Source organism: Nuphar pumila, chromosome 8, assembly GCF_984573655.1.
Source record: "Nuphar pumila chromosome 8, dmNupPumi1.hap1.1, whole genome shotgun sequence".
NCBI lineage: Eukaryota > Viridiplantae > Streptophyta > Magnoliopsida > Nymphaeales > Nymphaeaceae > Nuphar > Nuphar pumila.
The window spans coordinates 21766226-21790708 of NC_143256.1; the positions used below are offsets into that span (position 1 = coordinate 21766226).

The window sequence follows — 24483 nt, forward strand, 5'->3', positions numbered from 1 at the left end:
ACCTGGGTTATATCTATATGTATCCGTATAATGTTTTTGGTCTGTTTGCCCTTAATTGATGTATATGATATGTCTTCTATTATAAGGGCATTATTGTAATCTGCCATCATGTTTCTTTATTATAAAAGGAGACCGATAACATGTAAAATTCTGCCCTTAACGTCTATTCTCTTTCTTTCTTCTCTGCATGAAAAGGCTCTGTTTCATATTGGGTACCAGATTTTTCATGGTATCAGAGCGGATCAATCGAAACAGATCTTGTTTTGCAGTTTTCAATCTTCCTACTCTCTTTCCCTTCTTGCTTCCTGTTTCTCCTCTTCTTCCTCTTTGTCTTTATTGATTTCAGATCTGTTATTTCTCTCTCTTCTTTATTTCTTTTCAATCAAGATTATTGATTTACCTTACTTTCCTCTTTTCTTCTATCTTTTCAAATCAAGATCATCATTTTCCCTCTTTTCTCACATATTCCCTCTTGTCTAGCCTGATCTATTATATAGATCTGATTATCACACACACACACACACACACACACACACACACACACACACACACACACACACACACACACATATATATATATATACGAAAATTGGTTGCTGCTCACTCGTTAGGTGCTCCAACCAAGGTCACTCACACTGAGCGTCCATTGCACGGTGTGATGGACACTGAGCATCTTTTTTGCGCAAAAAGACACTGAGCATCCATCACGCCGCTCGATAGACGCTCAATGTGAGTGACCTCTGTTTGAACACCTAACGAGTGAGCAGCTACACATCACTCTCTCTCTCTCTCTATATGTATATAGATGGTCCTGATTAAAACCTCATGTTTTTTATGGGTTTTGGCTGCATATTCGCAGTTACATTCACGTCTCTTGTCTAAAAACAATTATATATATATTTTCTGGTATTTTTCTGCGTTTCTTAATCTGAATATCGTCAAATCAGATCTAGAAAGTTTTGATCTGATTAACGCAGGTCCAATCTTCTATCTAAATTGGGTTCGGTTCTTGCTTTGCCTCGTTAAACATGTTTTTGAGGTTTGACTGCTTGTGATCAGTTATTCGAAAGGCTCCTGCAAAAAAAAAACTGCAGAGCAGATCACGTTGAGCATTAATTGTTTCCTTTCCCCATGGATTTTAATTTCTATTCCCCTTCAAAAATTTCTTCTAACTTCTTACCCCAGCTTATTTCCGAAAAGTTAAAACAATTCCAACTTTTTAATATGGAAAAGAAAAATGAACCCTTTTATAAGGAGTCAAGATCTGTCAGGACACCTGGATGGGTCCATTGCGGTCCCTACATGATGAGCTTAAGCCTTGGCTCAGATGGAAGAAGATATGTGGAAGCAAAAATCAAGATGCCGATGGTTGAATGAGGAAGACAGTAATACAATTTTTTTCCATGCATTAGTCAATACGAACATTATGTAGAAGCATATCTCGTTCTTCTTAAAGGAGGATGGTTCTGAAGTCAAAGGCAAAGAAGACATAAAAAAAGAGGCTTTTGCTTATTTAAGGGAGTTGTTTTTTGTAGAGGATGTGCCGGAAGATGCTGCAAAGGCCCAAGAACATCTAAGGGTGACTGAGGAGGAAAACTTGAGAATGAACGAAAAGGTTAGGATGAAGGAGGTGCGCCAAGAAGCTTTTGAGCTTGACCCCGAGATTGCTCTTGGCCCGGATGGGTTTTCAGGTACTTTCTTTCAGAAATTCTGTGACATAGTGGGGGGGGGGGACTTCTGCATGGCAGTTGCGGATTTCTTTAAATCCAGGGAACTGCTTAGAAGAGTTAACCACACTGATATAGTGTTGATCCCAAGGGTAGAGAGGGTTAACAAGTTCAGTCAGTTCAAACCCATTAGCTTATGTAACTTTGTGTACAAAGTTATCACAAAAATCATAGTCAACAGGATGAGAAGCGGCTTGGAGAGAATCATAAGCAACAACCGGATGGCATTCTTGAGGGGCAGATCGATTTAGGATAACATTCTCTTAGCCCATGAGATAGTAGAAAGCAAAAATGCCTTATGTTCAAAACCGATTTGGTAAAAACCTATGACAGAATTGGGTGGCGCTTCCTAAAGGGAACTGTCAAGACTCAAGGGTTTTGGCTTTGATGACAGATGGAGCGAGACGATCATGCTATGCATGAAATCCCCCCAATTTGTGGTTGTCATCAATGGTGAAGCGAGTGATCTTTTCCCGACTAGTAGAGGCATTAGACAAGGGGACCCAATGTCCCCGTTGTTAAAATGTAAATTGTAACATATATATATATATATATAATAATATTATATTATTAGTATATATATATTATTTTGTTATTTTTCATTTTTCTTTATTTCCTTTTTTGTATCTAGTTCGATTTGAACTAGATTTTTAATATAGTCAAGCTCCTAGTTGGAACTTGACTAAGAAATAGTCGTTGGACTCTAGTCCAACAACTATAGAGTCCAACGACTCTTTTTATGAGAGCTCAAAGTGAGCTCTCCTCACACTCTTTTTTGTATAAATAGGGGTGAACCCCTTCAATATTTGTTAAGCATTTTTGTCATAAATAAAGATGTATTTATTTTTATTGTGCTCTTCCATTTATACCCTTTTATGGGTTTTGTGTGAAGAGTCTCTAATAGACATTCTTTTGAGAGATTCACGTGCTTTATGGAAGATCACCATTTCATTACATGGTATCAGAGCTTGGTCTCTAGGAGAATAGATTGCGTGTTGCGATGGTTGTCTCGAAAAATGTGCCACTCAAAATTGTGTGGCTTAGATTCAAGAAAAGTTCTTATCTGGTATGTATCTCATATTTTTCTTAAAGTATCTTTATGTATCTCATTTACGTATATGTATCTCTATTTTTAAATAGTAGCCTCTTGTTAAATATGTTAAAAATGAATTGGTTTTTTAAAGTAATTGTTAAATCTCGTACATAAGCATATTTTCATAAAATATTTGTTTTAATTTTGCATATCATCATAAAAATTATATTTTATAATAGATAATTTTTCTTTAAAAATCTTAAATATTGTGCTTTTCATATGGCTAATTCCTTTGTTGTATGCATTTAATTTTTATCGAAATTGATAATTCTAAGCATATGTTAAAATATGATTTTTAGGTATATTATATGATTTTTTATGAAAATTTTAGAAACTTGTATGATGTACATCTTATGTCATCATGTTTTCCTTAACTCTTTGGTAATATCGTGGATATGTTTGCATACTCGTATCATGTATTTTGCACTTTATGTGCTTGTGATATTTGGTTATTTATTGAATCCTCTTGTGTTATCCCTTGTAATTTGTATTTCTGCATATCTCATTACAATGGTTAACTTTAAGATGTTTTCCTAATTATGCAAAACTAATTCTTTGAAAAACATTCTCGATTGATTATGCTTGAGAATGATCTTCGATATTTATGTTCATCTCTACTCGACTTTTATATAGAAAATAAATCTTGCATTGGATACTTTGAATACATTTTATAATGTTAACTCATTTTTTTCTAAAAATGTGTCATGGTCACACAAAATAGATTGCATTATGAATAATGTTTAGTATAATTTCATAGCTTCTATGTAACTATGAGTTATTAAATTATTTGCATGATTGGTAGTAATTATGCTTACTTTTGGGATTGTAAAAAGTTCTCCTAAAAACTTTATATGTATTATTTCCTTAATATTACATGTTTTGTTTGTCTCATAAGTAGACTTATTTTTTAAATGACTTTTTTTAAAGACAATATGTACTTGTCTTCTCTTTAAAAATGATTAAATCTTTTGTATGTAACGTTCCCTAGTGCATTTATTCCTTGATCGGTGAATTTATGACTTCATCTTTAAGAATTGATTATGTTTATTCAAAAGGTTGCCATGAGACATATTGTTATGCTTATGATTGTACTTTTTATAAAGATTGGTCATTTACCATTATTGTTTTTTCGATTTGAAATTGTCTTTCATATCGGTTCCTTTTATAAACTCACCTATTTGGAAAATGATTTCCGTGAGTATTTATTGTCTTCTTATGGCATTTGTGTTGTCCATCAGAGACTTTTATATGATTCATCAATCTTCTTGGCCTTGTTATTATTGAATTAAAGATGTTTGTTGGGGTGAGTTATGTGTACCTCATGTTATGTCATTTTAGATTGTCAACTTGTAGTTTGATACTAATTGATAATTATGTGATCTTTGATTATGAGTGTGTGGTACCACTCATTTGTTTTTTGGCCATTGACTTTATTATGGATGCTTTTTATTATTTGTATCTGTGATGACTATTTATTTTTTGAAACCATAGTGTTTCAAAATATGATTAAAATTAATATTGATTACATTGGTGTGCCTCAATTACAAGCCTTCTTACCTCGGTTGTCTTTTTCTTTTTATGTCTCTTATCTAAGTATCATTATATGTAGACAAGAGATGTTTAATCACACCTTCGTATGTGATTTTTAGCCTATTGTTGGTTTTGTACTCTTGCTCTAGTAGCTGATACACTTGTTTTACGAGTTATTATATGTAAACAAGAGATATTGATTCACACTTTCGTGTGTGATTTTTAGCCCATTGTTGGTTATTTACTCTTGTTCTAGTCGCTGATGCACTAGATTTTGAGTGTCACTATATGTAGACAAGAGACATTTATTCACCCTTTCGTGTGTGATTTTTAGCCCATTGTTGGCTTTGTGCTCTTGTTCTAGTCACTGATCATTATATGTAGACAAGAGGTGTCTACACACATTCGTATGTGTCTTTGGCCCTTTAGTGTCATGTTGTTTATGCTTTTGGTCTAGTCGCTCATACACTTGATATTTGAGGTTTGGAGGACTAGGAGGTGATTGCTTGTGATGGTTAAACTAATGCTCTAATTTACTCATTCAAATGTTTGAGAATTTTTAATCTATTCAAAATTGTCTAACTCATCTTCTTTTCTATGAGAAATGATTGATTGAAATAATTTCATGCATCTTGCATTGCATTATTAAAGTTTACAGAATATCACTCCTTGATATTTGTGAGAATGTAATTTTTCACAAATTGGTGTTGATTTACAAATTTCATTTCTTCTTCCTTATATAAGTTTTTAAAATCTCTCTTTGTAAAATATCATTTCTTGATATTTATGAGATTTTTTAAATTTGTCATCTTTCGCAAATTGGTTTTGACTTATATCATTCCCTTTGTCATATGGAATATTTTAATTCTTTAATGAATCTCTTAAAAATCTTTACTACTTGTTCCTTCCTCGTATGAAAAAATATTTATCGATAGAAATTCATGTATTTCATTAATAACATATATATATATATATATTTGGTGCTCTATACTTAAAATCACTCTAGGATGGATGAGTGAATTATGTTTTTAATTGATTATGTCCACATTGTGGCATGCATAAATTTAATTAACTCATCTTTTATTTGATAAAAATTGTTATCTTTTCATTGTTGTTTCATGTGCATTAAATATGCTTTAAGCATATATGTGTATTAGCATGGTTCACATAATTGTATGCATGAAGTTAATTAGCCCTTTCTAGAGATTTTGAGTTCTCTAAATAAAGATTCTTTTTCATGCTTTTGTGCATTTGTACTCCTTTGTGAGTATTTCATTGTGCCTTTGTGCACTTTGCCTCTTTATGATTCTTGTGGGTTAATCAAGTCATCTTTGAACGTGATCTTATTAAAGATATTTTCACATTCAAGTCATTTTTCATACTTGATTCCTTTTTTAAAGACATTTTCACATGGTGCTTGTTTGATTAAAATGCTTAAGATATTTTTGATTACCTCTTCTTAATGAATCATATGCCCTTTAAATAATCAAATCTTTTTATGATCAATGTTATGGACCTATGGTTCCTTATGATTATGATTTAATTTCATCTTTGAGGGAAACTCCTCTTGTCTTTCTTAATATCTAATGATTCAAACAATTATTATTATTTTGTTTACTTCACTCTATTCTTTCTTTAAAATATCTTGTTAAAATTTTGCAACTCTTGGGCTAGCTTATTTTTCTTGTGTACTTAGAGTCTTCTTTTGTTTTGTTCTTTCTTTAAGGATGTGATACCTTCGATATATCATGGAGATAGCCAATGAAGCTTGCTTGGGGGATGATCACCAATGAAGGCATTGGAAGACTTACATTTGCAAAATTTTCTGATATGCTGTAAAGATGGCGATTTCCATTAAAGAATCTTGAAGTCTTGGAGTCCTTCCCTTCGTTTATCCAAACTTTTCGTCCTCTCCCCATAAAGTTTGAGGGGCCGTGTATATATTATTATTATTATTATTATTGTATATATATTTCCTTTTATTATTTTTCATTTTTCTTTATTTTCTTTTTTTTGTATCTAGTTCGGTTTGAACTAGGAACTTGACTAAGAAATAGTCGTTGGACTATTATAGCCGTTGGACTAGAGTCCAACGACTCTTTTTATGAGAGCTCTTTTGTATAAATAGGGGTGAACCCCTTCAATATTTGTACTCAATGCTTCTTAAGCATTTTTGTCATAAATAAAGATTTATTTATTTTTATTGTACTCTTCCATTTATACCCTTTTATGGGTTTTGTTTGAAGTGTCTTTAATAGACGTTCTTTTGAGAGATTCACGTGCTTTATGGAAGATCACCATTTCATTACACCCATATCTCTTTCTGTTGTTATGGAAAGATTATGATGCTATGTTTTTGTGGTTGGTTACCGCAGTTTCCATCATTATTACGTCTTTTCTATTCTGGCCACCTGTTGTTGAATTTGTTGGTTCCATTTTGGTTTGTGGTACATGTGTAAAATTAAAATAGTGTATCACAAATTCATTGATTTAATCATCATATGTATTCTTTAGTATTTTATGCATCTATCCATCTTTAGTTCATTTTGTTGTGTATTTGCTGCTTAATATTGTATGTTGTCACAATCTTTAATGAATTAAGCATTGCTATTCATGGTTAACAATTTCTTCTTTCCCTCTCCTGCAGTCTGATAATCAAGAACAGAAACAACTCACTCCAATGCACTCTTCGCATGCTGTTGCTCTTTCCCAAACATGCACCACCAACTTAAATGGAGCTACACTGACGTATGTTGTGGTATTTTCTTGCATGAAATTTGGCATCTGCATTTTTAACGTAATCATTTTATCTTATTTGATATATTGAAGGCCACTTGATCTTTGTGATACAACTACATCAAGCCCAGATGCACTCTCACCGAGCTATCATGTTTCTCATTCCACCGGCCTACAATTGTCAAATCATCAAGGAGCTGTAGCACCCATGCAGTCCACCTCTATGGGCCACATGCTGCAGGGACCTGGTGGTGTTTTCCTTGGAAATACTGTTCCATCACAGCTTGGACCACTTAATCAAACTTCAAGGTGCCATAATCTTATAGTCATTTTTATGTCATGAATTTGCTTGGAAAGTACGTGGCTGACTTCTTGAATGCATGCATTCTTATAGGGATGTTCAGAGGTATGCTGTGGGAAAGCCAATGGGCATATCTTTGGATGAACAGCATAGAATGCAACAGTTAAATCAAATGGTTTCCAACAGAAACATTCAGCAGCCTGGTTTGGCTGCTAATGCGGGCTTGCAAGCTGCTGGTGAGCGTGTTCGTATGATGCCTGGTGGAAATGGTGTAGGAATGATGGCTGGTATGAACAGAGGCATGCCAATGCCAAGACCAGGGTATCAGAGAACGGGTTCACCAGGAATGCTAAACATGGTATCTTCAGGAACAAGCAGCATGCTTGCCTCTGGTGGCATGGGAGTGCCAAACCCTGTGAATATTTACTCCGGAGTTATGCCTAGTCATGGAAATACAGTTCCAAGACCACGCGAAGCTTTGCAGATGATGCGGGTGAGTCTTTTTTGTAGTTATGGCAACTCTTTTATCTTATTCCATTTCTGGAACAAGTTTGATTTAAATCCCAGCTGCTGGAATTGTAAGGTGGTGGCGCTGATTGGACTCACACGCAGACTGACAAGGAATTGTGCTTAATAAATCTTAACTAGTTAATGTTGTGCTCCTGGCAGATTTTAAAAACACCATAGTGCCTTGTCCTGGCAGATTTTAAAACACCATATTGCCTTGCATCAATTGCCACTGTCAAGGGCATTTAGTATTTTATTTGAGGTACACACATTTGTCTGCATGTAATTTGGGAATGACACCTGACAAGGACTCGCAGGAATTGGGATCCCATTAGAAAGGTAGTATCACTGTTAATCCCTGGTACTATAAATTTCTGAGCCTGTTACAGAATGGGAATACGCTACAACCATCATTCTCAGAAGTTCTAGTGAGATTAAGGCTTTCATGGAAACAACAAAGCAATCCTAAATTTTCTGGAGGCCATATAATTCCAAAGAAATAGCTTAAAAGGCTGCTGTCTTTTGCACCCTTTGTTGTTTGTATGGTTATCAAATGGCCTTTGGAGGGAATTTACAACCTGATCCTCCCAAGATTGATTTCTACTTTATGGTGGCCCAAAACTTGCACGTGGAAAGTTGGGTTTGGATTTACTGCTAATGAAAGGAACAGAATAAAACTTGAAGCGTGAGTTTGGATTTACTGGTAACAGAAAGAGCAGTAAGGAAACAAAACCTGCAAACATTAATCTATTATTGTTATTGTTTCGGAGGTCATGTACACTTATATTATTTTTTTTACTAATTTTTATTAAAGTGAATTTTTTTCCCTAGAGGCTTATTATAGCTAGGTGGTTCAACAAAAATTCTTTGCTGGTTCTATTCATAGACAAGGAACAAACGTGAAACAGTGATTTTGGATTGATGATCAAATAGAATTCTGGGTCGTGTTCTCTACTATTATTTGCTTAATTGACACCTGCAGGTTGTTATGGTTCTTTATCTACTGTCGTCACATGCTTTGTTCACCATTGCAGTCTGGTCAACCTTCAGAGGATCAACGACAGATGCTAATGCATGAGCTTCAGTTTCAAGTTGCTCAAGGGAATGGACAGGGCATAGCTTCTTTCAATAGTCTGAGCACACCTTTTTCAAATCAGATGGTCTCTTCACCAGTTCAGGCATTTCCTGTTCAGCATCCTCAGGCCCATCAGGTCCCACAACAGTCACATGGGATCAACAGTGCTCATCACTCTCAGATGCAGAACTCAAATGGTAACACACAACAGCAGGCGTACATGTACCGTTTGGCTAAAGATCGGCAATACCAGCAAAGACTTTTACAACAGCAACAGCAACAGCAACAGCAGCTTCACCATCAACATTTTGCTCCAAACATGCCTCATGCACAACAGCCACAGCATGCCGTGTCACCTATTCAGAATGGGCCTCAGCAGCAGCATCTGCAACAACAACAACACCAACAGCAGCATTCTTTACATGTTAATCAGCCGCAGACTGCAGCCCAGGCAATTGCAGTATCTCCTAGTTTGCAGCAACCTGTCAATTCAGCTTCTTTATCCATGAATCCGATCTCTTTACAAGGCACACAAAAACAGCATATGGTTCTACCTCATGCAGCATCTGGACCAAATCCTCAAGCTGGCGGTGTTGGAACGCCGACTCAGGTAATAAAGCAGCGACAAAGGCAACAGATGCAGCAACAGCATAGACAACAGGCTCAAGGTCAGCAGCCTAGGCAACAGTCACAATCACAGCAAGCTAAGCTTCCCAAAGGATTAGGAAGGGGTAATGTCATGATGGCTCCTCTTCCTGTGGATGGGTCTTATCCAAGTGGTCCTCCAGCTGTTCCAGGGAATCAGGTGGTTGATAAAGGTGATCAGCTCATGCATATGATGCATGGTCAGCGGTTATTGCCTGGTGCTGTTTCAGGACAAGCTCAGTCTGGTAAACAGATGATGCTTAGTGGGGCCGCGGGGTATCAAAATCAGACAAATGTGCACCTTTCTCATCCATCACCAGCCCAGACCCAGCAGCAGAAGTTGCATCCTCGCTCAGTTACTCCATCTAGGCAATCATCACAGCTGTCATCTTTGCCAGAAGGCAGCAATACAACAATCCCAAGCCATATCTCTGCCCCACATAATCACAGCTTACCAACTTCACAGCAGATGTCAGTTGTTACTCAGCAACCCACTAATTCTGCTTCAGTTGGCATTTCTGCTAATTCTCCTCCAGTGTCATCTCCTTCTCTTCAGCAGCAGCAGCAACAACAACCTGAGCAACAGCAACAGCATCAACAGAGACACATGATTCAACCCCAACAGCATATTCAGAGAAGGTTGCAGAATCGGCAAGTGGCCTCTGATGCTGTTATGCAGTCTATGGATCAATCTGCCTCACAGAATGTAAACCAATTTGAAACAGGCCCATCTACGAATACCCCATCGAGTACAGATTCTGCTCCTGTCGTCTCGGCTGTTTCATCTGTCAGCATTCCTCCAACTCAGTGGATGCCAGAACAATTGTATGAGACTAGTAATCCTACCTCAACCGCTCACATGGCAACAATTGGTACTCCACCCCAGACAAACTCCACTGGATCAGAACTACTCCCCCTTTCTGGTGGCTCTGGATTGCCACAAAGGCAGTATTCAGGTGTCATTTCGATCCACGGACACAGTGTTGGTAATCAGTGGCATCCACAACCACCACCTCAGCCGCAATCGCCACCTCCGGTTCCACAACAGAGCAGGGGCACAGTCCAAAGTGCACCGCAGCCACACCCTAATAGTTTAGGTGGTCTTTACGGCAGTCTTCCGAGTTCTGGACCACCTTGAGGAGGCTTCTGTTGTGACGAAGTTCCCAGCAACCAATATTCTTACCGCTGTTCAGGCTTTGTCAATTCATGCCTATGTATCAGTAATGTACAGGTAAAGAGAAATTCTGTTGATGATTTGATTATATGGGTGGCTGGCCCGTGGGATGGCTTTTGGACAGGAAAGATGGATTGTCTACATGATGTCCTGCAGATCAAATTTTGCCGGGCACCCAGAGCTGGTGAAGCCTGTTTATGGAGGTGGAGAGCCTGCACCTGTATCCGAAACTAGCGAGAGGTGTGGCTCGTAATCCAGGCAACACCTTCTCCTCATTGTTAACGGCATGTCTCATTCATTCTTTGTATGCTAATCGAGCCTTTTGTAGAGTTTTGTACAGGGGACATGCATCCCATTATTAATCTGTATTGAAGCCCAAATTGGATCCCTCTCCTCCTTGTCTTCCAATGGTTACCCCGGAGAGAGAGAGAGAGAGAGAGAGAGAGAGAGAGAGAGAGAGAGAGAGAGAGAGAGAGAGAGAGAGAGAGAGAGAGAGAGAGAGGTAATGTCTTTGTTTGAATTGCTTTTAATTAGGGTAGCAGCCGTAGCCAAGCGTCAGTGGCTATTTGGATTTTCTCTCTGTTGAATATGCTTGCTGCCCATTCATACTCTTTCCCCTACTGATCGTCTTTTCCTTATATTGGGATGAATAGCTTTTCACGCCTGATTCAGATCTGCTGTATGGAACATTTACATCTTTCAAGGAATTAATACCTTTGTAGCCCCTCTGATTCACAGGCATGAGCCACTTACAAATGAAGCACATAGCTCCCTTTTTGGTTGCTGGATTGGGTATAAGATGGTTCATACCAAGTTGGATCATTGAAAATGCTTGGATCTTGGTTCAAGAGCAATATGCTTCCTGCATATCCTGATGCCGCCCATGGGGTTTGTTAGTATCATGGATAGCTCCACTCACTCTCAGTTGGCTATATGCTTGTAGATTGAGACTCCCCCCTCACGATTGGCTTAAACTCTCTATTTGCAGTTTTTTTAGGCAATGGTGGAGTGTGGGCTTTTCATTTCACAGTCATACAGGTAACAATCTATATATAGACTGGTTAATAGCTGAAAAGGGCCAGGTTTTCAGGGAATTGGAATTATGGTCTCAGATTTCCCACCTCAAAAGATCAAGGTTGAGACAATACCGTAGGGGATATTTGTGTGCATCATCATGTAGGCGATATTACAAGGTAAAGCTTCCTCTCACTTGCACAACCAGACCCTTATGAGGCAGATATCCAAACTTTCGTGACTTTCAATGCTCCTGGGTTCCAAAAGGAATCAATTATGTAGCACATAATCTGACCAAGCTAGGTGCTTTCCCGAATAGCTTGCATTTGGAACGACAACCCATGTTAACAGATATGTAAATCTTTTGTACTGGTAGCAGTTTGCCTAAACCCAGCTTTTCTATCCGAAAAAAGTGCTTCAAAAAGGAAAAAGAAAATGGGCATTCATGTGATTGGTGGGCTTCAGCTTGTTTTAATTTTCCCCCCATAGTCAAGCTGGGGTTAGGCGGGCCCCTACCAGTTCATTGAATAAAAAGGTCTCCAACTCAGCCCCGTCTCAAAATTTTGCCCTCCATCCTTGCCTTCATCTTTGTACGGGTTTTGATTTTAACCTCCATTCCCTGTTTCATGTCCTCCATCTCCAGTCCAAACGGGACGATGCGGGGGGGGGGGGGGGGGCAATTTCCCGATCCTTCTGCCGCTGCCGCCCTCCGCCGTTGCTGCCTTCCACCGTAAGAAGAAGAGGAGAGAAGTGGGAGCTTGTGTGGCTCGTTAGAGGAAGAAGAGAGATTCGAGAGAGGGTTATATATATAAGGGTATAATAGTAATTTTCTGGATTTGATAGGATTCTGACAAGATTTGCCAGTTAGGGGGTGGTCTTTCCACGACTTGTTAACCTCTGTCCTAGCAAGGTTTGCTAGGATTCTGGGCAAAAAATTCTCATGACAGATTTTTCCATATGAATCCTAGAAAACTGTACTAGAAATTCAAAACATTTTGGGGGCAGTCATCAACTTTACCCCTCCCTTCAAGAGCCCTTCTCGTTCTGCTAATTAGGTCTGCCCTGCCACTATCAATGACTGCCCTTGATCTGCCATTTACCTTTCCTAAAATTTCTGGCCAACCAAGCCACTCCCTGTCAGCCATTGCTCCCCTATTGAAAAACACCCTGCTTTCCACGAATCTGCCTTCATGGCCCCTTATCGTGTACCCAAAATGCCACATGCCATTGAATCTGCCGTGGATGTTGATCTTTATTGCTTCCATGAGTTCATTTCTCTCCACCAAAGGGCCATTTAAAACTCTGGAGAATAGTCACTAGCTATTTCTTTTTTCCAGCTCACTTAAAAGCAAAATTGCAGGCCAAACGAGAGTTTTTTGCTAGTAGTGTCCACATACGCCATTAAAAAAGAATAAAAATCCAAACAAGTAGAAAATCCATCTCGTCCCTTCAGACCCTGGTGAGGCATCTGAAATGTGCAGTAATGAAACGGGCCAGTGCAGTCCATAGCCCCTTTTTGATGCGTGCTTATTTGGGTATCTTTAGTCCCTTGGACCCTTCATCCCTTAGATCCTTGCACAGTTAGGCCATGCACTGATGGAGAGCCTAAACATACTTTGGCAAAAGAGGGTGTTAGACTGCTGTACTTATTAGGTGTGGGAGGTACAGGCCACAGATCGAAATCGAAAAACTGCTTCTGTAACAGTTGGTAGCCTGTATCTACTTGCTATTTTTTCATGGTCCAGAAAATCTAAGCCTACTTAAGGGAATATCTAATATAAGATACATAAGCGCCTCGACTTTATTCTGAGGAGATGCATATCCATTCAAAAGTACTGATTACTAATTCATGTTCTTCATATCATTCATTCATTGGTACATTTTCACAGGTAAAACCCATCAGACTTCCTAGATCAATCAGCTGGGTTGGTTCAATTTCTCTATCAAATAGGTTAGTCTGCATGCTTATTAAAAGTAACCCTCCCATAGGCTCTTCTGGACTTTCAGAGCAGAGGAGCCAGAAATCCAAATTAGGGTGGGGACAAATGTGTGTATGAGAGAGAGAGAGAGAGAGAGAGAGAGAGAGAGAGAGAGAGAGAGAGAGAGAGAGGCACAACATTCATGCAGAGGGCATATGTCAACAGCTGCCTCATCCGTTTCAAGCATCAAACTGAAGAAATGAATCATCAATCAATCTCATACAGTTGCTCAAAACCTTAAACTAAACACCAATGTATCTAAATCAGGCATGATTCTCATAAACATCTCCCTCTGCTTATCGCAATTCTGACCCTTCTCCATCCTCTCTTAAACTTAAGTTAGATCCATCTTTACAAAGACAATCAAAGGGATACAAGCAAACATCCATGGCTTTCTGAATTGCTGTATTCTGGATTCTGCTAAAAAATAAAAGAAAAAAGGATGTTGCTATGTTCCATATCGAGAAAGTGCCTTGAGGTTTTGGTTTCCTTCTTATTCAAGAGTAGTGAATTGGTACAAATATATTGTGATGAAGAATACTGGCTTAACCCTGCGTGGGGCTACGGAATCCCATGTCAAGACTTCTTTGGATTAACAGTTTACCTGCTGTTTAAGAAACGTAAACAAAACCAAATAAAACATTTCAATTTTTATATATAAGAGGGGATTTGCTTATTTTTCTATTTTTGTCTGATGTTTGAATAGTACTATGATCATTAATTCTCCTCAATTTCATCCTAATAAAAGGTTCAAGAGCAAAAAGACTAACATAATCTGACAAACATCTACATTCAACTTAAAGCCACCATGATCCATGAGTTGAACCAAATCCAACTCATAGATTAGCCCAGCCTTCAATGCATTCATATCTAGATGAAAAGGTGATCAAAATGGCCATTCATATCATTTCCATGTCGAACACCATGAATCACTGACGCAACTGGTCATGAAAATCACCATACAAGCTCTGTGCAACAGCAAAATGGATAATTGTTCGCACTTTATAAGATTTTATCGAATGACAAAACATAGAACAGAATTTCATTTTCACTAGCGATTTATGTTCCAATTTTGTTCACAACAAAAAGGCAAACTTCAGCACCACATTGTTAAGTATAAGTTCTGATGGGATCAGAGGGAACCTCAAGAGTTTTACCAACCAACCGAGGCCAGCCAAAAAAAAAGTATAGAAGCCTAGAGTTGATCAATGCAGGCAATGTGAACATCCATTAGAAATTTTCGCTTTTCATGTAGAGCTTCATGAAGGATAACAGGTCAATACGTCAAGGAAAAGTAGAAAAGAGAGGCAGATGGAAGCTGATTAGTCAGCATGCAAAATTACTTGATGACAAGCAATTGACAGTGTAAAATTTTTATGATGCCTTTCAGAAAAGACCTGCAATTTCTAACTGCAAGCCAATGCTTTCTTTTATTATCAAGGGGGAAAATAACTCCTCTGGCAATTGCATTAAGCTGCTTTCTTGGAGAACCTTTCAAGCCAGTCCATTGTAACACTTTTTGGCCTCTCGATTGGTAAACCAAGAGCACGGTCCCAAATTAACTGCACCATAAAACTCTTTTTAGACAGTGTAACTAATAATAAGTGTTCTACTATTTAATGACTAGAAAAGCCAAATAGAGCAGAAATGTGAGAAAAAACCTGGGAACAAATTCCTATGCTTCTTGAGACACCAAAAAGAACCGTGTAGTATCTGTCATGAGCAACATTTTAACGAATGTTAACTTGATATTTACTTTTTGCAACAGCAAAACATTTTCATTGATCAAGAGAAACCTTGTTAGTGGATGAGTACCTTGCTTCAGTCAAACCAAAATGAGTCAGAAGTACTCCACTATGTGCATCAACATTAGGCCACGGGTTTTTGACCTATATATAGATGAAGCATGAAAACTGAGGTAATGATGAATTCAGTGCAAAGGAAAACAAGCTGCAAAAATCCACATGAACTACAAAGTTAGCATCCACTCTAGCAGTGCATACTAATCTCTCCCTCTCTCAATATATATAGTGAGAGATAGATAGAGAGACTAATTGGTGCATCCTATCATCCATACGGTGTGGATGGAACCAAATGTTTATTTCTTTTATAAATCTGATCTGCATGGTTTCTTTAGTAGGAACCGGCTTTTGGAACGTCCAATTATGAAATGTAAGCAGGTTTTGAAGGGCTTCAAAAAATCAACCAATTATTTTTTTATATTTAAAAAAAAACAGGATCCAAGAGCTGGTTCCTAGCAAAAGGATGCTGCTGCACACATCCATGGTGTCTGAATTGATAAACATGCCTCCGAACATTGAAATAGCACCATCCACACCCTATGGACATCAAGAGGAACCAACTACTCATACATACAAAACAAAATCTCATCAAACATAGAAACAAATAATGTTTAGCAAAAAAGAACATGTTACAAACAAAATCAACAAAATGGCTAACAAAGTATAGATAGATGATATGTTGAATAAATCCCCCTTGCCAATATTAAGGTACATTTAACAAGTTTTACAAGGTGCATATTAAAAGCAATAAACACTAAGTAGGAGCTCCTGACTGCTTGCAAGACATGAGTCAGTAGAAAAATAAAATTTAGGTAAATATACCTTCCCAAGCTGAGTTAGTATTGATGGAACAACCTCATATAGTTTAGAAACCTGAAAAAAAAATTTGTTGTCTAAATTGTCTCATTGCTGAATTTATTCTACAGAATAGCAACACAATTTGAAGGTATGGGTCAGAAACCAGCTGAAAGAGTGGATCATTGGGCAAGTGCTTAAAAGCAAACTCCCTTTGGCATGTATATCTTGGATCTGTTTTACGCAAAACACCATGCCCAAACCCTGGAACAACCTGCATCAGCACATTGGACAGCTCAGGTGGAAAAAAGCATGATGAACATGAACTGACAAATGGAGAATAAATAGTCAAGTGGGCTGATATACAAATAATTCCAGTTGATAATAACTCAATTCATGCTCCTATATCATGTTGTAATTGACATTAAGGTACTAATCATGCAATGTAAATCCTCAGTCCATCATAAAAGAAGAACTTCCTCTCATGACCATAGACATAAAAGAACAACAGGATAACCGAGAGAAAAGAAAACAAGGCAGGGACAGCCAACATTTGCTTTCCTAATTATTTGGTTGAACTTTCAAATGTGATCTACGAGCTACAATGATAGGGAAAAAGCATCGTTCCAACAAATCCTTCTAATCATTGAAAATATGACTGAATGAAATACCTTTTATTAGACAAAATAAGTAGACAGCCATATTGAACCTATCTACAAATTGTATCTGGTTATCATGTCTAAGATTCTGACCTGAGCCTAACCTTCATCTGAATAAAAATATCAGAATGGACTCACCTAAGGGTCAGCTGGGATATAAACCTGCTCAGACCTCTATCCATTTGTATATTTTCCACTGGGCACAAATGCAACTTTCTCCAACTGTTTTCCACTTGTATGCTTTTAAATAAGGAACAAACAAAATGTTTACCACATAAAGCAACGCCATGCTCATGCACGATTTAGTCTTGAGTCTTGACCATGATTGGATCTGGCTACACAGGAAGATACAGGATCTGGCCCTTCTACACCAATTAAAGGACATGGTTTTGGCCTTCGGGACAATGAGCTAGTTCATAGCTTTAAATTTGTATGTTCAGGCATGTTATCCTTTTCAAATTTTCATGTCCTTCTATGCTTAGGCATTTGGTGTATTGCCGATCTGATCCTGATTAATAGCATATTTTGCTTTAATCCCTTCCTCTATCATCCATTTTCCTCAAATGAAATGGCACTTATTAGATGTTTTAGCATTATCATAAGCTAAATGTGTTTTAGTCACAAAATAAATAATCCCACACAAAAAACACCAATTGCCTAAAAGAAAATGTTCATGGTTATCGCATTGGAAAGTTGGGACATCATTGTCATGATTGCAGAGACCAATAAGAAATCATGATACTCGTTTCTGCTGAAGGGTGGGGGGGGGGTCCTCCCGTTGAAAAATGGGGATTTTTCCTTGCAGAGAGAGATTCTCGTATTTCAACGGGAGTTTGTGAGGCCTGCAGAAATGCATGGGGAACCACACATTTCTGTGGAAACCCCCAACTCTCTGTGGTACGCAAACGTGCCGCTAGTAAAAAACATCAGCCCACTATGCCCATGGTGTGGATCAAAGAAACTACAATCATCAATATCCTGTTTAGATCCTAGCAGATAGACCAAGGTTGCACATGCATGTGGCAGGACAGATTTAATGCCCCATCTAACCTCCAGATGGAAACATTCATGTTATAAGAGATTACTTCAAGATTCCCCCATTCTCAGTAGTATCATATATCTCCACTATGTTCCACAGGCAAAGATAAAATTGAATATCCTATTGTGACAAACCTTCGTCATGTTAAATGCATGGATATAGTAGGCCAATTTATGTCTTCGCAAATGGTCATGTTTAATGCATCCAAGAGCAATGAGTCAGGAGACATCACTTCTTATTGGCATTTTGCATGTTGATTTGTACATGGTGGAATTAGAGGATAATGAAACTCAGGGGCTGAAGAAGTTAGAGGAATATGCTCTCCCAAACAATGAAACACATAAAGCCACTTTCCACCCAGCTCAAGCCCAGGTCACCACAAAGGTACATTTTGGTTTAATCACACATAAAGCCACTTTCTGACCATCTCATGTCTAGGCCACCACAAAGGGTACATTTTAGATGGGTTTCAGGCAGTAGGGAGACCTAGGGAGCATATATTAGTATCCTTTTTTTTCCTTTGCCTCTACAAGCAAAACATGTTTATTTGTCAAAAATTATGAGCATCCTTTCCTGCCTTATGTTACATAGAACTAATTCTTAAGTAAAATATAACCATGATGGATGAAGGAACTTTACCTTGCCACCATTTAACGTTTTCCACACATGTTCTGTTAGTTGCTCTGTTGTTATATTTTCTCCATACTCTTCAACAACGGATTTGATCCATAGCAAGGATTCCTGTAATTAAGAAGCAAATGTCATGTCCAATACACTCACCATTTATCTTATGAAATAGAACAAGATGCATTAATTATCCAACCTTATCATCAAATGGTCAAAACAATAAAAAAACTAAACATGGTGACATTTACTAATAGAATGCTATAGATAGATCAGTGAAGATGCATAAAAAAAAATTAGTGAATGCCTCCCCGTGAAATGGTATATAAATCATAGAAGACTCAAAATATCAATGAACTGCAGAATGGAAACTAAAATAGATGGAAGGACTGTTAAAAAGTGTACACATAAATGTAATTATATATAATATAATATATCTTAATATATAATATTTTATATTTTTTTTCCTTTTTCTTCTTTTTGTATTTTTATTTTTGTCTAGTTCAATTTGGACTGTTAAAAAGTGTACACATAAATGTAATTATATATAATATAATATATCTTAATATATAATAATTTATATTTTTTTTCCTTTTTCTTCTTTTTGTATTTTTATTTTTGTCTAGTTCAATTTGAACTAGACTCAAAACTAGTCAAGACTTAACTAGTTCTTGACTAGTTTTGATAGGCGTTGGAGCTAGAGCCGTTGGACAAGCTCCAACGACTCTCTAGAGCTCTCCAAAAGCGCCTCTCATTGTGTATAAATAGGGGTGACTCCCCTCTCCTTGTAACAATGCTTTTTAAGCATTTCATGTGAATGAAATAAATATTATTATTTTCTCTTTTGAGTTCCCTCATTTATATCCTTTTGTGGGTTATGATTGAAGTGTCTTTAATAGACACCTATTACAAGCATTTGTGCTTTCGTGGAAGATCCTCATTTCCTTACATTGTATCAGAGCTTTGAAGCTTCTAAATCTTGGAGATTTGCCACATCCTTTTCCGTGCCCCTCTAGCAAAAGTTGTTTTATCTCTTTGTTCGTGATTCAAGTGCTTTTTGTGCCATCATAGTTGAAGAAAGAAGTCGTTTGAAGGATCATTAACTACACAAAGATCGTAATTATGCTCTTGCTCTCTCCTCATTTTCTTATATTTTCTTTCTTTTTCTTTTTTCTCTCATCCTCTCTCTTTCTTCTTCACCCTTTAAGAATGGATGACAATGATAAAATCACCATCATGCCCATAAAACTAAATGATACCAATTATGTGATGTGAGCTTCAATTATAAAGCATCACATTTGGAGAAAAGGGTTGTGGAGAATAGTAGATGGTTCCAATTAAGAACCAAAACTAATTCTCACAAAAATTGAAGATAATAAAGATGTACCTCTCACGGAAGGAGAGAAAAATAAGGCATTAGCCGCCTATGAGAAAAAGTGAAAAAAATGAAGGATGGGGCATGACAAGATCAAGTCTTGGCTAATTAATAGCGTATACAACAAGAAATGCTCTAGTATTGCTAAATTCGAGCATGCCAATAAGGCTTGGGAGTATCTTAAAAATATGTATTCCCTTAAAGACATTGCACATGTGTGCAATTTGCAAGATAAGGTTCGAACTTTGACCCAAAAGGACAAAAGTATTAGAGAATATTATAATGAGTTGTCCGAACTTTGGAAAGAGTTGGCTCTCCTTCAGCCAAAGTGACATTGACTCGAAGATATCAAGCTCCGCCAAAAACAAATCGATATGAAACATTTTTACTAATTTGTAAATGGTTTGAGGCTAGAATTTGAAACAACCAAATCGGCCCTTCTACATAGAGGAAAAGTTTGCTCTATTGTTGACACTATCGAAAAATTAACTGAGGAAAATAGGCTAAAAAAGAATAATCAAAAAAATGAAAAGCATTCCATTATAGCCGTATCTAGACCAAAAAATTATATACACACTTATAGGCTGCCTCATTTTGGTAGACAAGGTAACAATTATGACAACATAGTGACAAATATCGCGAGATTTATGAAAATCTCGCGATAATATCTCGAGAAATTGCCCGAAAGTTTAAAACGACAATTTCTAGCAAGATTTTCAAAATATCGTGAGATTTATGAAAAAACATAAATACCACGATTTAAACGCGATATTTACGTTTTAAACGACTATTTATCACAAAAAAACATGTATTTTTATTTTTAAATATTTTTTATTAATATTTTCTTATAAAAAAAATTTTATATTTTTTAATTTATTTTTTATTGCCGAGATTTTGCCAAAAAAATGCGAGATTTATGAAAAATTTTCAATTTCCTTCGAGTGTTTGAAAAACAAGAAATTGCCGTTTAAAACATTTGTCACTATGTATGACAAAAGGAAAGTCATTTGTCACCATTTTTATGAATCAGTACTATAGGCCTCAATGTCCTAAATTGAAAAGAAGAGAAAAAAAGAAAGTTGCATCTGTTGGTCCATCACAAGAATCAAAAGATCAAGCCAATCAAGATGCACCCGTGTCTATTGCATAATTAATGGAAATTCTTCAACATCTTCTCAAAGGAGCATCTTCCTCAATTGAAGCCTCGACCGAAGTAGTTGTCTTATCTTTCTCCGATCTAGGTAACTTTCCTTGGCTTCTTGACTCTTGTGCTTCCTTTCATATGACCTCAAATATCAATAGTTTGTCTGAATGTTATAACAATAACTCAAGTGTGTCAAATGTTTTCACAGCCGATGGTACATCTCTTGAAATAAAAGGAATAAGAAATTTCAAAAAACTTCAAAACTCCCAAAAATTCTTTATTTCAAAAGTTTGATATATTCCGAAATTAAATCTAAACATTTTATTTGGCTCTCAAATATCTAATTATGGGTATAACATCTCTTTTTCTTCTCATGGTTGTTGGGTACAGGATTGTCAGTCAAGAAAGTTGATTGAGGAAGGCCATAGAGAAGGACTCTACTATATGGATTTTTTGGAATTATCCACAAATGATTTTTGTTATAATGTTCAGAAATTGGATTTGGATCTATGGCACAAAAGACTTCGCCATCCTCATATATCCAAAATCAAATACTTTCCAAGTTTAGGAAAATTTTATAATTATGAAAATTTTGCTTGTAAAGATTGTATTCTTGGTAAAATAAAGAGATTACCATTTCATGATAGAACTTTTGTTTTATCTAGACCACTTGAGTTAATATATTCGGATGTTTGGGGTCCCGCACAGGTCATATCAAAAGACGGATATGCATATTATGTAATTTTTGTTGATGACTTCTCTAAGCATACTTGGATCAACTTCCTTAAACATTCGCACCGATTCAGGCGGAGAATTTTTGTCAAAAGAATTTAAAGATCATCTCAATTTACATGGCACCACACATCAAAGATCTTGTTCACACACACCACAACAAAATGGTTTGGCTGAACGAAAACACCGACACATTATGAAAACCACTAGGACTTTATTGATAGCAAACCAAATACCAAAAGAGTTTTGGGTTGAAGCAACCCTAAATGCTACCTATCTCATTAACCGAATGCCATCTTCTTCCTTGAAAAATATAACTCCAATTGAAAAACTTGTCAAATTATCTCTTGATTACTCCAGATTGAGAGTTTTTGGATGCAAATGTTTTGTCTTCACCAAAAAAAATGATAAACCCTCCCCCCGTGTCATTCCTTGTGCCTTCTTAAGTTATGCGGATAATAAAAAAGGCTATAAGTGTTTTGATTTTAAAAATGAAAAATTATATGTATCAAGAAATGTATCCTTCTTGGAAAATGAAAGTTTTTTTTTGAAAGGACCAAGGAAATAATCGAATATTCTTTTTTGATAGATTTGACTTCGAAATATGATGGATATGACTATGAACATGACCTAGACGATGACCAAGGTATTATTGTTTCTGAACATAATGTTATTAATGAAGAACAAACCCATAGGGACACCAGCTTACAATAGTCAAGACGTAGAGAATCCGATCTTCCATGTGCATTGAAAAAATATTCAGAAGCACAAAACAGAAAGTCATCCAGGGTCTCTAAACCTCCTGGTAAATTTGTGTCCTACGAATCTTTTTCACCCACATATAAGGCATTTATTGCATTAATACACTTGTATATAAAACCTTCAACTTATAGTCAAGCCAAAGATCATATAAAATGGGTAGAAGCCTTGAGGGCAGGATTAGAAGCATTAGAAAGGGCTAACACTTGAACTATTCAAGATATTGCACAAGGAAAGAAACCTATAGGTTGTAGGTGGGTTTATAAGATTAAAACCAAGAGTGATGGAACTCTTGAAAGATATAAAGTCAAATTAGTGGCTAAGGGGTATTCCCAAGAGTATGGCATCGACTACAAAGAAACTTTTGCTCCAGTCGCCAGGATGACCACAGTTAGGACCCTGATAGCCTTAGCCTCTATTAGAAAATGGTCCATATTTCAAATGGATGTTAAAAATATTTTTCTCAATGAAAACCTAGTTGAAGAACTTTATATGGAAGCAGCACCTGGTATAAGTATTCCAAAAGGTAAGGCTATTCGTTTAGAAAAGGCTTTTTATGGTTTTAAACAGGCGCCAAAAGTCTGATATGACAGGTTTAGTCATGTTATGCTTGATATTAGATTCAGAACTTGCCTGGCTGCTTTGTTTGTTAAGATTTTTGATGCAGAGATTATTATTCTTTTTTTTTATGTGAATGACATGATCATCATCGAAGGAGACAAACAAACAGTTGAAAACATTAAAAATCTTCTTAAAAGTCATTTTGAAATGACTTATTTAAGTTTATTAAGATATTTTTTAGGAATTGAAGTTGCTTATTCCCCTTGAGGTTATTTATTATCTCAATCTAAGTTTGCCTTTGATATTTTTTCCAGGTCAAGAATTACAGATGATAAGAGAATGAATACTTCAGAAGTTGTCAACACCAAAATGAGAATCGATGATGGAGAACCTCTTGACGATCCCACTCCTTACAGACAACTTATTAGAGCACTTTTCTATCTCTTCATTACTAGACCTGATATAACACACGTACACATAACTAGTAAATTTCAGCACGCTCCCACTTTTGTTCACATGGAAAAATTTTGTGTATTGTTCGATACATTAAGTTTTCCCTTTCTCGAGGCATCTTCTTATCTGCTTTATCTTCATTATATTTAATTACTTATACTGATGCTGACTATAGAGGTGATCCCAATAACAAGTACTCAACCACTATTTTTTTTATTTTCTTAGGTGAATCCTTGATTTTGTGGCAGTGCAAAAAACATCAGGTCTCTCTTTCATCAACCGAAGCTGAATACCGAGCCATGACCACCATAACAATGGAGATAGTCTGGCTCAGAAAACTGTTGGCTGACATGAGAGTTTAAGTGACAAAAGTTTCACGCATGTGCTGTGACAACAAGAATGCGATCTATATTGCCAGCAACCGAACATTTCATAAATGCACCAAACATATTGAGATGAATTGTCACTATGTCAGAGATGAATACCTACATGGAACCATTGATCTGTCATATGTTACATCAGAGTACCAATTAACGGATTTCTTCACCAAACCTCTCGCTGCACCTAGATACCATTTCCTCTTAAACAAACTTTCACTCATTGTACCGTAAGTTTGAGGAAGAGTGTTAAAAAGTGTAAATAAATGTAAATTATATATAATATAATATAATATATCTTAATATATAATATATAATATTTTTTATTTTTCTTCTTTTTGTATTTTTATTTTTGTCTTATTCAATTTGAACTAGACTCAAA

The 24483-nt window shown here is 36.6% G+C and overlaps 2 protein-coding genes across 7 annotated transcripts in view; one reads left to right on the plus strand and one right to left on the minus strand.

The window, feature by feature from the left end:
• Positions 1 to 11176, plus strand: part of LOC149829772 (chromatin modification-related protein EAF1 B-like) — a 33565-nt gene extending 22389 nt beyond the window's left edge. For 3 of the 4 annotated variants that reach the window (XM_090016077.1, XM_090016079.1, XM_090016078.1), the window contains 4 exons: positions 6998 to 7098; positions 7180 to 7395; positions 7481 to 7880; positions 8929 to 11176. In XM_090016077.1, coding sequence (XP_089872203.1) covers positions 6998 to 7098; positions 7180 to 7395; positions 7481 to 7880; positions 8929 to 10752 — 2541 coding nt within the window. In that variant the 3' untranslated portion in view covers positions 10753 to 11176. The remainder of the gene's footprint in view (positions 1 to 6997; positions 7099 to 7179; positions 7396 to 7480; positions 7881 to 8928) is intronic. The other variant, XM_090016080.1, reaches the window with a different exon arrangement.
• A 3625-nt stretch (positions 11177 to 14801) lies between these two features.
• LOC149829773 (citrate synthase, mitochondrial-like) overlaps positions 14802 to 24483 on the minus strand; it is a 103671-nt gene continuing 93989 nt past the window's right edge. For 2 of the 3 annotated variants that reach the window (XM_090016083.1, XM_090016084.1), the window contains exons 15-20: positions 18716 to 18817; positions 16545 to 16652; positions 16406 to 16456; positions 15597 to 15670; positions 15443 to 15494; positions 14802 to 15343 (exon numbers count right to left, since the gene is read on the minus strand). In XM_090016083.1, the coding sequence (XP_089872209.1) occupies positions 15251 to 15343; positions 15443 to 15494; positions 15597 to 15670; positions 16406 to 16456; positions 16545 to 16652; positions 18716 to 18817 (480 nt within the window). In that variant the 3' untranslated portion in view covers positions 14802 to 15250. Of the gene's footprint in view, positions 15344 to 15442; positions 15495 to 15596; positions 15732 to 16405; positions 16457 to 16544; positions 16653 to 18715; positions 18818 to 24483 lie in introns of all 3 variants that reach the window. The other variant, XR_016433745.1, reaches the window with a different exon arrangement.